This window comes from Cladophialophora immunda (assembly GCF_000835495.1).
Source record: "Cladophialophora immunda strain CBS 83496 unplaced genomic scaffold supercont1.1, whole genome shotgun sequence".
NCBI lineage: Eukaryota > Fungi > Ascomycota > Eurotiomycetes > Chaetothyriales > Herpotrichiellaceae > Cladophialophora > Cladophialophora immunda.
The window spans coordinates 221,405-234,121 of NW_015622541.1; the positions used below are offsets into that span (position 1 = coordinate 221,405).

Below are 12,717 nucleotides of genomic sequence, written 5' to 3' on the forward strand. Positions count from 1 at the left end.
CTCTTGTGTGTCCATCGGAACCTTGTCTTTCCGTTCGTCTCGAGCCTTACGAGTTGCGACACGCAGAAATCTGGAGGTGGCTGAGCCCTGCCCTGACCCGCGCCGCGCTGGATCTTTATGCCCCGCCCTCGGGGAATGTTCGATCTGAAATGAAGACAGTACTTGAACAGAGAGCCTTGAACACGGTAGGATATGGCGAGGCCATGGCTGACTCTTCTTGTGTCTTTTGTCTCTGCCAAAAGAGCATACCACACTGGAACTGGACGAGTTTGACTCGTGTCACCGGTGGCATGGGCAAGCACCGGGAGAGGTCCCGTTTCGCGTAACCGAGAGAGGCTTTTTCAGGGGCTTCAGGAATACAAGTCGCGTGCCACAAAGTTTAAGTTACGAGAATGATCGGGAAGCAAGCATCCAAGCATTGCGCTCTTTTCATGGAGGAATGGCCCTGAAGGATGCTGGTCCAAATCGTGGCGATGGGCCTAACAGACAGGTTTGCGTCAATCTGAAAACTTGGTAGTCATCTACGAGTATTTCAATGGTCAAAATCGACTCGAGATGCCACACATTCCTACTTGTAGTCAAATCGTTGCTCCTTAATCATGCTGCCGTAGGTTGCGGACATGTCATTCAGTACTCCTCTGGGCGGCCAAGAGGCGCAAACGAACCTGAAACAAATTACTTACTTGTATGAACTGCACAAATATGGAATAACATGAATTACTGCGTCGGCCGTCAGCGCCTTTCGGTCAGTCGCCTAAATCCGGACGCCTCTCTGTTCTGTTCAATCCCATCAGGCGTCCCCCCTGGACAGCCTCCCTAGCGAATCTCGACGACGGCCATCTCCTCAGCTCTCCACGAAATGCCTACATCTGCGGGATACGAACACGAGACGCCTGAGTCCACACCGCGCAGTCCTACAGCTCCTCATGTCAGCCTGAAGAGTGAGATTTGCGGCTCATTGTGGAGCGCGCCAGCTCAATCACCGACCCAATACAGAAACACCGTGCATCTGTCAGACTGCCAACAGTTGATGCTGGGGGACCCTGAGAACGGAGAGTGAACCGCCGCCTGTGTAAGGCTGTCGAGGTCCTCCGATTCGTTGTGGAAACAGACGTCCATTCTCAACAAACCCCCGGTGTTGCCTGATCTGCGCTCTTCAGAGACCCTCGTCCAAAATGCCTCCAGTCGCCCTCCACGCAGGGATAATAGGTGCCGGTATGGGCGGGCTCGCCGCTGCTATTGCGCTGCGCCGAGGAGGAGTCAAGGTTACGATTCTCGAGGCCGCAACCGAGCTCGGCGAGATTGGGGCCGGCATCCAGATATTCTCCAACATCTCAAAGTACCTCATCCGCTGGGATGTGGACGAGATCATTGGCGAGAACTTGGTCCAAGTGGATGAGGTGCGGACGTGGGGGGTCAAGGACGAGGTGGTGACCAGAGTCGATCCGAAGCGAGTCCATAAGATGACTGGGTTCCCTCACTTGATCGCTCGTCGAGACCACTTACACGCTGGTCTTACCGAATCGGCGCGCCGCCACGGCGTGGAGATCATTGTCGGAGCACGGGTCCAGGAACTCAAGTACGCGGAAAAGTCGGCGACGGTCACCACGACCAAGGGGATCTCCTACACGTTCGATCTGGTGGTCGGGTGTGACGGCATCAAATCCACGATCCGTCAACATCTGTTTCCCGAGGTCAAGCCTCGCGCTCCCTCCAAAGTGGCCGCCTACCGCGGCGTGCTGACATACGATGAGATCAAGGCCAAGGCCCCCGAAGCGGCGTCGATATTGACCAACACGATGGATATGTGGACGGGCCCAAATGGCTATATAATGACGTACCCACTCTCAGGTGGGAAAGAGCTCAACGTCGTCACATCGTTCTGCAAGGACTACTACGTTGAGAAGATGGAAGAAGTCGACATTGACGAGTTCAGAGGATACTATAAGGATTACAGCCCCGCCATCCAATCCATCATCAAACTGGTCAACTACACGCAGCGATGGCCTCTTCTCGTCATGCCTCCAATGGACCGGTGGTCGAACGAGGCGCGGACCGTGGTGTTGCTGGGGGACGCCGCGCATTGTATGCAGAACCACATGGGACAGGGAGCCGCCACGGCGATTGAAGATGGTGTCTTCCTGGGCCGTGTGCTGAGTGAAGTCGTGCGCGGGACGCTCACAGTGCCCGAGGCGGTGTCTATCTACGAGCAGAAACGAATCCCCCGAGCATGGACCAAACAGCAAGTCTCACTTGTCTCGGGCGAGCTGAACATGTGCTCCGACCCGAAAGACCTGCTCAAGCGGAACGCGTCGTCCTTGCCGGAAGTGCAGGGCCTCGAGAACGGCGAGGCCAAGAGTCAATTCCCGCCTCTGCCGCCGGAGTATCGGTCGTGGCAGATGTTTGATTCGCCGGACAGCGTGCCTGGAATCTTCTACTATGATGCTGAAGGCGATGCCGATAATGCAGTGTGCGAGTTCTTGCAGGCGAGGGATCGAAAGGCCGGGAGGGTGGATGAATTGACGATGGTAAGTGAGGCTTTGAGGAAGAAGTGGTGGGCAGTCGTCGATTTCAATGGGGTTGGGTGAAACAGTTGTTGGATTCACGGTCGAATGACAACGGTTATGTCTTGCAAGGACCTCGCTTGTCTCGAAGACTGTCCGCAGTCCGTCATCCTGACTGCCTTGGTCGCAGCACCATTCCCCCCGCTTCACCCCAAGGCACGTTGCAGGTCGTGTTCGTGTTAGTACTTGGAGGATGGCATGAAGACCTCTCCAGTGCATACTACTTGCAGTGCTGAACCCGGAAAGGAGAGCCAGAGTCCCTCGAGTTTGCTGCTTGGGTGGGACATGAAGAGGGCCTGCGGCGTTCTCTGCCTGGTGCTCTTGTGCTGGTCTTCACCTCGAAATATCCATGCTGTCCAACACAAGAATTTGGGATCGGGGATATATTCGACTCAAAGGCGCTGTGAGAATGGCTGCATCGATAAGACCAAAGTCACCCCGAGAGTCACGTAGGTAGAAGAGATGGCTCAACACCAGACACCAGGCTCCTCTCTGGCCATGCGTTGCTGTAACAAAAGGGGTCCAGCCTCGCGCTCGCATCTGGTGTACAATTGTCCCGACACAGACCGCTGGCCTTGTCCCTCCCACTCTCTTGTGTGATAATGCACCACCGACACCAACTAGCTACAAGATGACTCCGCATCGAGTACAAGGAGGCGTCGTTGACTCATGTCGGCCAGCAAAGGATTGGCAACCCATAGTAGATACCGGACAGCCCTTGACTGCGACGCCGAATCGGAACCGACCGGACAAGGAAGATGAAAGTACCATACAGACGTAGTAGAATATCCACTCCGTATCCTCATGCACTGTACGAGCTGGGTATAGGTTGGGCCCACCATCAAGAGAGAAGAAAAAAGCCGACAAAAAAACTTATAGGTTCTCCCGCAGAGATTTACAAACCGCCGGTGGTTCCGCAATCCAAGACCAATGCATTCCATACCAGGTCGTTGATGCCAGTCAAGGAGAAGCAGCATCAATCAACCCTCTTGTTCTCCCGCAAGCAGGTCGTGTCAAGGTAAAGTGTTGGATATCATTAATTAAGTGCTTGTGATCTCCTATTTCTGCCTGGCTCTGCAAGATCAAGCGGTGCTCTGCCGTGCTCTGCCGTGCTCTGCGCAAAGAAAACCCCAATGTATCCTACTCCGGCGCACCACTTCCGCCCAGGTTCACTAGTATACAGAGGTAAGAATAATCAAATCACAAAATCGGCCGTTACTCAGTCCTAAGGTTTCAAAAATGTTGCAAAGAGATGAATGGTCATGAGGCCAGAAATTCCCGCTGGCCGTAGTGGACGCTCAAGTCCACCCTTTTGGTTTGAGCGAGAATCGTCATCAGGAAATGCAAATAGGTCAAGTCTTGCATCTGTTAAGCGCACAAGGTATCAAGCGGAGGGGATTAGATTTGTATGTGATTCGTGATGAGATCGAGATGTAGGTTGCGCGGTGAGATGAATCGTGCTTGCCTTAGCCGCTCAAGGCCATCGACGGCCGGTCGAGTGTCGAAGGGGGACCAAGTGTTTCGAAGTCGAGTCGAGTCAATGCTGTGAAAAAAAGACAAACCCCGCCATGGCGGTGAACACCGTGTTGTTTCTCCCGAACAAAGCCACCATTCGCCATGCAGGGGATAGAGAGGAGTAATTGTGCCGACATAGATCACAAAGGAAATGGTTTAGTATGCTGTTTCCATGCCCATCAGGGCCTGGTCTGACACTTGTGGAATGCCAGTGACCGGATCCACATGCATCTCATCGACATATCCAACGAGAGCCTGAGCATGGAGCTTGAATGATTCACCCATGGTCTTCGAGATACTGGGACAAAATTAGCATCGCCGGAGGCGTCACTTTAAGGTAACCCGACTTACCCCCAAACAACCACCCCATCCAACATAGACCCCCAAACTCGAGCCACGGTAGAGCTCAAGCGTGATCCGTTTGAATCAACAGCGTCGTCATCGAACAAGCCCCGAACTTTCATGTACATAGAAAGCTCTTCCTCGGTGGCTTCTTGATCGTCGTGCTCAATGCGATAGAGCCATAGACTTAGTATGGTGATCAAATCCAGGCCGCAAAGAGGATGCTCGATGCTCCAGTTGGTGGAAGAGGTCTTGGTCACCCAGTTGATACCTTGCATTGCAACAATCTCCATGCACTCGTAGCATTGCTCGATCACCTTGATCATTTCCTTGGTTCGTTTGACGGCGTCTCGGGATAAAGTCATGGCTCCTGCAATCTCATACGAGTTGTGATAGCGCAAAGCTTCTTGGACGTTCTTAAGGTCCACTTCGAGGAAAGCCCTGGTGTTTCGATACACAGCCATGGAGTTGAAGATCAGCGGGTGGCTCTTGTGTGGAGTGCTCAGCGGGACGACGATGGTTTCCGGTTCGCAAAGATCAAGGGATCTCTCCCAAGTTTCTAATGCAATTCGAATCTTCCACTCCAGAACAACGTCTTGCAACGATTCAAAACTTCGTCGGAGATTCCAAACTTCCAAAAAGAGTGCATTGATCATCACCCGAGTTGCAAACGCGCTGTACCTGGCAGCGTCACCCTGGAATAGACTGTCGTGCGCTTCCCTGACGGTGATTGTAGGCGAAGCGGCAAAAATGTCTTGCCATGAATCCTCATCGCTGGGTTCAATGTTCCACAAGGATTCTGACGAAGGCAGGGGTAATGAATCAAACTCGTTGAAGCTGATAGCTGGAGTGTGATTGTAGGTCAAGGTCAACATTCCAAAGAAGATGTAAACGGCATAGTACGTTCTTCTGCATCCTTCTTCATTGACCCATTCTTGGTGGGTTGGAGGAGCGCCAGAACGTGCGTCAATTCGTAGTTTGAGCTCATATTTGTTACCGGCGACCATCTATCAAATTTAGCTGGTGTTGACGACAGCATAGGGAAGGAAGCACTTACGTTTGCAAGCAGGCTTTTTATGGAACATGCCCACTCCAAGCCCTGAGAGCCTCCACTCCAGCTTTCGAAAACCATGTTGAGAAGCGTGCTCTGCATCGTCCAAAGGGGGCATTTGCGCGAGTCAAAATTGTCCTTGTTCTGGAGGAACTGGTTCACAAGCTTCTTAGATCCGTGATGAAGAAGATATGCATGTTCTTGGTCGAAGTTGTACAGCGCGCCAATGGAAAGGATGGCAAGAAGAAGAGCCGGCTCAGTGGTCTCGGGCCGGAAACTGACAGGGTGAAGGAAGGGGAGGTGGTGGTGGAATAGATTGAAGTAAGTGGTGAGATAGAGGTTAATAGAGGGCAACGAGGGAAGGGAAATGTCTCCGCCTAGTTGATTAGCAATCATAGCTCTCTCATCCTCGTTCTTCAACTGTGGAGCTTTGGGTAAGGAAAGGGGCTGGGCTGGGCCTGGCGACTTGCGATAGTTCACTGGCGAGACGGGACCAGTCATTGACGGAAAAGGTGAGAGTGCATTGGGTGTCGGGGTGCCAGAGACGGGGAAGGCGTCTGCCAGACCATGGAAAGCGGAGGGTAGAGAGGCGCTGAGCGAGCTTGTGCGTTCCATAATGGGCGGTAGCTGTGATTGATGGGGTTGTATCGATCCCATGTGGACGTACGGCGGCTGCGACAGGTTATCTTGCGACGACATGCTGGACATGGAATGCGCCTTGGGTACCGAGGGTCCCTGGGGCATGAAACTGTCCCAGGGCATATGGGGTAAGCTGTTGGCGCCACCGAGATAGTCGGACGATTCGAGAAGCGAACTGCGATCTGGAGAGTAGCCGGGGATGGATCCTTCGCCGTTGTTCAGATGACCGTTCGCCGCTGCGGCCGCCTTGTGTTGGAAGTCTGTCATCAACATGGCGGCAGTTTCAAGGTCGAGCATACCATCGCTGCTTGCCTCTATCTGCTCCAACGTGCCAGGGTCGATGGTGATGGAGGGCTTGGACGGAGCGGGAGCCGTTGAGGGCGCCGCTTTCGTCCCTGCGCCTGCACCTTTATCTGTACCTGTAGTTGTACTCGACTTCTTCTGCCTTCCCTCAGACTGCAGAGGTACACCGCCATCCTTCGCATGTACGGTTCGGTCGTGGCGTAGGAGCAGATCTCGGCGCACGAAGGTGCTGCGACATTTCTGGCATTTGAAGGGACGCTCCTTGGTGTCTGTCAAGGGATAAAATGTTAGCAACCCGTCAAACAGGAGATGGATTGTTGATGGCGGGGTTGGGTTTCTCCTATTGCCCCACGTCGCAACAACCGAAAAAAAAGTTGGTGACTTACGCGACCGCTCGTGTCGACTCCTATGTTCGCTCCGACTGAAGGCCCGGTTGCAGTACTGGCATTTGTACTTTTTCTCGGGCGCAGAAGCTGCCTTTTTGGGTGGGACGGTTGTCGTCGTCGTTGTGGTTGCGGCGTTGGCAGGCTCAGCGGCGGTGGCAGCGTCAGACTGGGCCATGGTGGATGTAAATTGAGGGTTAAAAGTCCTCCGACCAGGCGCAAGCCTTTGGCTCGAAAGTGAGTTGGTTCAGAGGTGTTGATGTCGCCGTGATCATTCCGTGTGGGATCAGCGCACACTCGAGTTCGATTAGAGGGAAGAGTGAGAAGGGAGGATTTGAGGAAGGGTTGTTGGTTGCAGCTGTGGGCTCCCTCTGCAAGCAACTGCTGGCTGGGACGCTGGGTTGGTTCGCGCGGTGACTTGAATGGATTCGTCTCCGAGACTCGATTGGCGAAAAAGCACCAGTCAAAGTGGATCACGTGTATGTGCGTGAAGTCTGTATCGAGTATCAGCCGACCTGCAGCGACAAGCTGCAACGATGGCGAGGGTCAAATTATAATACAGGAGTCGACGAGGTGACGACGGCGAAAGGGTGTGTTGGTACAGCGCAGGGGGGAAGAGATGTGTGCGATGAAAAGAAATGAAAACGGAGGAGGGGCAAAAAGAGGGAGGGAGGGAGGGAGAGGGAGTGCACGGAGGGGAGGGCTGCGGTGGGAGGCGTCCAGCTCAGCGAGAGAGATTCCAGGCGAGGGCCCAGGCATCTCCCTCAGCCCATGATCCCGCTCGGTGAGAACCCTGAAGCCCCTGAAAATTGCTACAGTGACCAACTCATCACTGGCCGAGGGGCTCCCGAACAAACCTGAACGGACCCGCGCCATTCCCAGCTGGCGGGTCCCCCGTTCCCTCCCTCTCCCCTTCCCACACACAGCTTCGAGTGCCACCCTTCGAGAAGAGACCTCATCCATCCACCAGGTCCCCATTCCTCCTTCAACCAGCTTCCCCGGCAGCCTACGACGACAAACCCATCAAACCGGCCTGGACTCTAACGTTAGGAAACTTAGTATGGCCTGTCTACACCTGTAATTCCCTGCGGAAGACCACTTTCGAGGTACCGGAGTGCTGGCTGGCAGCCCACTTCGAGGCCTCATCCCTGGTTCCGAGATACTGGTCAATTTGGTCACGGACACTCAGAACCAATTCCACGAATGGCGGCCAAGTCAGTGTGGAAAGAAAAGTGATGGTGAGTTGACCTTCGCCGTCACGAGACACATGTTGCAGGCAAAACTGCGCAGTTTACCGATACAGAGAAGGCGCCCGAGTTGCGCTCGTCATCACATCCCGCATGCCATCCTGCTGGATGGGTTGATGTGCCTCAGGCTTGGATGTTGATCCCCTCTACCCCCCAGCCACCTCAGCTTCACCAGCCATCTCTCGCATCTCACGGCCACAAGCTTCGGACCGTACCCACGCTTGTGCCGTTGCCCATGCAGCGTGACGCCCAAAAACGATGCTCCCACTCACAGCACCTCCGACACCCACCGCTGTTCCTCCCATTGGATTGACTTGCGATCCAATTAATTGCTTATGGCGGTCGCAACGGTGAACACAGGTGGCCACCTGGCCGAATCAAAGACTGGTATTTGTTGCTCCGCGCAGATTAAAGCAATCGTGGCACCAAGTAAAAAAAAGTGGGAAGGGAACAAAATGTCGGATCGTCAGCACTTAGAATCTCGCCTTGGCTTCTGTTCCTGCATTTTCCCATGCAACTTGCAGCTCCTTGATCTCATGGGGGGGGAGGCGGTCTTCAATCACGACGTGGAGCTCGCTAACCAGGTCTGCTTGCAGGATCCCTCGTCTGACGGCCTCGCCCGGGCGAGAACCTGAAAAGATGGCCACGGTCAGACAGCAATCCCTTTCCCTGACGTGGCGGCACCAGTCGAGGACTAGGAAGCATCACCCCTCCTTCCGCGCCCTGGTTCGAGGCATTTCCCAGACTCCCGAGTCCCATCCTCGTGGACAAACCCACTCCAGTGGGCCTGGGTGGGTAACATTGCGGGAGTCCGAGGGGTGTCGGCAGAAACAAACTTGAGCCCCCCAAAAAGAAAGATTAACAGCAGCTTCTCCTGACAAGATAACGACGAGTCGACCTACTCAACCTACTCAACACGAGTCATACAGGAGGAGGGTTGGGGATGCGTCGACTCCCGAACAACGACCTGGTCCGGAACAATCCAAAAGGTTGTGGCACTGAGGCGATGAATGATTCCAAAGTCAATCGTACAGCATCCAGCTCTGGCTGCGCGAGACGAGTCGCCCTGCCCTGTCGCATAGCCCCGCGAGGCAACCCCTCCCTGAGAATCTGGCTCAAGCAAACTTCTGATGAGGTTGCCGGTCACTCCCTCCCTTATCACGCCATTTCTCATCTCCAGGCGATCTAACTGGTGGCACTGCAAGAGACGGTGAACACATTTCGAACATTGCATTTCCGGAGTACTTTCCCCGCCAGCCGCCTTCTCCTCTTGAACCGCTAAGGCGCTCTGAAAGCCAAACCTGCCGGCTGGTCGCCAATTGTGGCTTCGAGCTGCTCCGTGTGGTCGGTCCAAGTTGCAAGGGGACAGCCCACCGAGCAGTTTGCTACCACCCCGGCCAGGGCTGGCAAAGCTCCAGAGGTCCAGCCTCACCAAGTAGCCACAGCGGACACCGCCTCCTTCGCGCCCGTCGGAATACCCACAACCCGTCAAAGCTACCAGAGCTCTCCACTCACCCACTTTTCTTCTGGAGACTGCAGGCAATCCTCCTTGTGAGGGTTGGGACAATTTCCGTTTGTGTTGCATCGGTTGGCAAGTTTGCTGTTTTCCAAACCCCTTGTGCCTTAGTCACTGCGATTCGAGAATCTCCACGGAATCATGAATCTCCTTCGCTTGGCCGCCAATTTCGCACCGCCAAGTTTGCAACACCCTGAGGAACCGAGGGGCTTGGAGGGGTACGGCCAATTTGCGTGCGTCGAGTGTTCTGTCCTCCCTGCCTTCGAGCAAGCTTCCAGAAGGAAAGCAGGCGGTATCTCTTTGTAACATCCATCAACCTGCAAGAGGGAAAGAAAACAACATGGCATGCAGGCCCGTATGAACAAGTGCCAGGAAACCCTGTCGTGCAAAGGTCGATTTTGTCCTCGGATGGGCAGGCCGATGCCACTTGTTTGACCGCCTTGGCTTCCAGCCCCCCTGACGAAACGATTGACCGATACGTTGTCCAAAAGTGTGGCACACGAAAATGCTAATGCGTCCTGCTTGCCATCGTCATCAAAGAATAGGACAAGGTACGTAATCCGGTACATGGAATACGTTGAGTCTAGGTACCAAAATGTCCCACTGGATGCAAGCCAAAACCCAAACGCATCCCTCTAGCCGAAGCCAGCGCACGTCAGACACACCGATGGCATCTTTCCAGTCTTCGCATTCACCAGATTCGGCCGGAAATGGCGGTGGATTCTCCAGGCATCTTCCAGGCATGCGGTCAAGATCCTCTGAAAATTCTAGGCTTCTATTTCCCAGAAAGAGCCGTTCAGGAATGATGATCAGCTCGCTATGGAAGGATGTTTTGGCACCCAGTTGTTTTGAAACTCTTGGTAAAAGGGCGGAGGCATTGAAAGTTCAGCTTTGCATCAATACAGTGAGTTGGCCTCCCCTATCTCAATGGTACATGTTAACGAAAGAGCTCTGTTTCTGCCCCGTACCGGTTCTGCTGGGCCGTGATTACCTTGGCCTGTCGTTTGCTCTTTTCCATCCCAGCACATGATATCGCCCTTCTTGCAGCGTCAGTGTCCGAGATTGACTCCCCTCTTCAGCCTCTCGACGAGCGCCTCCAGCTCGGCGTTGCGGTCCTCTAATGTTGCTACCTCCTTTTGCAGGGCCTCCTTCTCTGACCTTAACTGCTGGACTTTGGTCGCCATCTTTTCGCGATGTCTCAGACTATCTTCGAACATGGTTTCAACGCGATTCAGCAGCACATCTCCTCCCGTTGCACCGCTGGCAAGTGAAATAGCGCCAGTGTTGGGCGCTGTCATGGATTGAGTGCGCAACTCGGTATTTGCCTTCTCGAGCTCCAAAACACGTTGCTCCATTGCGGCTGTACGAGCTTGTTGCCAAAGATCATCAGAATCGGACCGTGACAGCCTCTGTGGTAGGGGTGTGGTTGCTCCACCGCCCAAGACCGACCGTCTGTCCTGTGGCTGGGACGACTGCAGTCTCCCCGACCAAGTCGCTTTGGCAAGCTTCCCCCGCAACATCAATACATTTTCCAAGTCTTCATCTCTCAATTTTCTCATGGCTGCATGCCCTCGCCTCTCTTCTGCGAGCAAATCCCTCACTTTGATCAGATTCGAGAGATCTTCGTTCCTCAGGGACAGTAGATCAGCGTGGTTCCTGAGGATGGCTTGATTCTCGCGTTCGAGCTCGGTGATGCGACTTTGAAGTTGGTCGTAGTCCTTGGACATGATCGTGGGATGAGACCGTTCGACGTCGGCGACACGGAGGAGGATGGAGTGGAGAAGGTCGGACATAGGACCAGTCGACTCGAACGGAAGGGCTGGGTTGCCGACAAGCTGCTCTTCTGGCTCGTCAGAAACTCTCAGTCCGGTTACCGTTGGCGTTTTCAAATCCATATCCGCTTGGTCTATTGTCGAGGCGTCCTCAGCCAGTGTGGCGTGCGAGTCGTCTGTGGCCACAGATTCACTACGGCTTCTTTGCATCTCTAGGCTCTGGTGCACTTCACGGTGCTGTTTTGCTGCGACGAGGAAGTGCTCTCGTGAGTTCAGGTGGAGTGTTCGCTTCTTGGGCTGCCAGAGGGGCATGTCCTCCAGGTTGAAAGGTAACTCTTGCGGCTGGACTTGCGGTGGCAGCGATGCATCCTGATGCTGCTTGTCGTCTTGGTATGAAGATAGCAGGCTGTCATGGTCGTTCTCACTGTAGTTGGTTTCCGGGCTCGATCCCAGCTGTGACGAGTGCTTGCTTGAAGTAGATGTGGCCATTGAAGCTACAGACATTGCGATAGAATGGCTGGAGGATGTGCGGGTGATGCGACTGGGCGACCACATTGTCCCTAGAGCCTGTGATGGAATAGCTGGCTCTGGGAGGTATAGGCAACAGAAGCAAGGGGATAGTGCGTCAAGGGGGATATGCGGCGCAAAGAGTTGCCTAGCAAGAAGCAATAGCGAGGCTGTGGGGGAGTAGATCAAAAAGTAAAGGAAGCGAAGATATGACGAGACTCTGCGCCCAGATCAAGCGTCCCATCGACCTTTTAAGCTTTCGTGATATTGGCACTCTGTGTTCTTTGGTAGTCGAGGTGAGATAGAAGGGAAAAGGGGGCGTGTGCGCCTGAAGCAGCCGTGAAACGTGCCCCTTGCTTCGGCTTGACGAGGCTGTGACCGAGTTGAGACGATGCCGTTTCTGCAATGCGATAGGACGAGGCTGCCACCAATCGCCGTGCGCATCACAGCCCGCTGTTCACCCTCGACTCCCCAGCCCAGACGAGAAGAAGAGTGTGCGTGCTCCGGGGAATCCCTCAGAATGGTCCGAGCTATGCGCTGCCGTGGACGAGTCATATCCCTTATCAACGGAAAGGGGGCCAGGCATATCTGCGGAACTAGGATACATGACAGCTTCATCACGTTCACCACTTGGCTTACAAAATCAATCTAGACCAATCACTCCGTGCCTCCATCAACTTGGCCGAAATACACCATTGCTTGAGTCAACACGGTCCTCTGGTGCTAGTTGCCGCATCTTGGATTGCCTTCTTTGCTCAAACCCCGGTGTCACCACAAACCCCACCCTGCCCGAGAGATCGAGATCTGCCCCCTCGCTTCCAGAAGTGATGTCCTTGATGTCGGTCAAGTCGCGCGGCGTCAGTTCTCCCAGGGGGTGT

The 12,717-nt window shown here is 54.3% G+C and overlaps 4 protein-coding genes across 5 annotated transcripts; 2 read left to right on the forward strand and 2 right to left on the reverse strand.

The window, feature by feature from the left end:
* The first annotated feature begins 591 nt into the window (after positions 1-591).
* PV07_00072 (uncharacterized protein) lies at positions 592-3,339 on the forward strand. The gene has a single exon (XM_016386490.1). The coding sequence runs from the start codon at positions 1,176-1,178 to the stop codon at positions 2,586-2,588; it is 1,413 nt and encodes a 470-aa protein (XP_016253418.1). The 5' UTR covers positions 592-1,175; the 3' UTR covers positions 2,589-3,339.
* Positions 3,340-3,547: 208 nt separating this feature from the next.
* Positions 3,548-7,439, reverse strand: PV07_00073. Of its 2 annotated transcripts, XM_016386492.1 has the most exons (5): positions 6,801-7,439; positions 6,411-6,683; positions 5,479-6,347; positions 4,431-5,428; positions 3,548-4,377 (listed from the first exon to the last, which is right to left on the reverse strand). In XM_016386492.1, exons 1-5 carry the CDS (start codon positions 6,973-6,975, stop codon positions 4,236-4,238), a joined length of 2,457 nt encoding a protein of 818 aa, XP_016253420.1. In that variant the 5' UTR covers positions 6,976-7,439; the 3' UTR covers positions 3,548-4,235. The 2 variants fall into 2 exon arrangements, with proteins under 2 accessions (XP_016253420.1, XP_016253419.1); XM_016386491.1 differs by having other exon boundaries at positions 5,479-6,683.
* A 1,429-nt stretch (positions 7,440-8,868) lies between these two features.
* On the forward strand, positions 8,869-11,963 carry PV07_00074 (uncharacterized protein). The gene has a single exon (XM_016386493.1). The coding sequence runs from the start codon at positions 10,156-10,158 to the stop codon at positions 10,588-10,590; it is 435 nt and encodes a 144-aa protein (XP_016253421.1). The 5' UTR covers positions 8,869-10,155; the 3' UTR covers positions 10,591-11,963.
* PV07_00075 (uncharacterized protein) lies at positions 10,610-12,009 on the reverse strand (the record flags this gene model as incomplete). The annotated part of the gene is made up of 1 exon (XM_016386494.1): positions 10,610-12,009. The coding sequence occupies exon 1, from the start codon at positions 11,885-11,887 to the stop codon at positions 10,610-10,612; it is 1,278 nt and encodes a 425-aa protein (XP_016253422.1). The 5' UTR covers positions 11,888-12,009.
* Between the last annotated feature and the right edge of the window lie 708 nt (positions 12,010-12,717).

Bases quoted from the DNA above. Each gene is read 5' to 3' on its own strand.
- PV07_00074 (XM_016386493.1), top strand. From the start codon at position 10,156: ATGTCCCACTGGATGCAAGCCAAAACCCAAACGCATCCCTCTAGCCGA.
- PV07_00073 (XM_016386491.1), bottom strand. From the start codon at position 6,975: ATGGCCCAGTCTGACGCTGCCACCGCCGCTGAGCCTGCCAACGCCGCA. The intron at 6,684-6,800 runs GTAAGTCACCAA...ATCCCTTGACAG, and splicing joins GAGTCGACACGAGCGGTCGC to ACACCAAGGAGCGTCCCTTC. The intron at 4,378-4,430 runs GTAAGTCGGGTT...ATTTTGTCCCAG, and splicing joins GATGGGGTGGTTGTTTGGGG to TATCTCGAAGACCATGGGTG.
- PV07_00072 (XM_016386490.1), top strand. From the start codon at position 1,176: ATGCCTCCAGTCGCCCTCCACGCAGGGATAATAGGTGCCGGTATGGGC.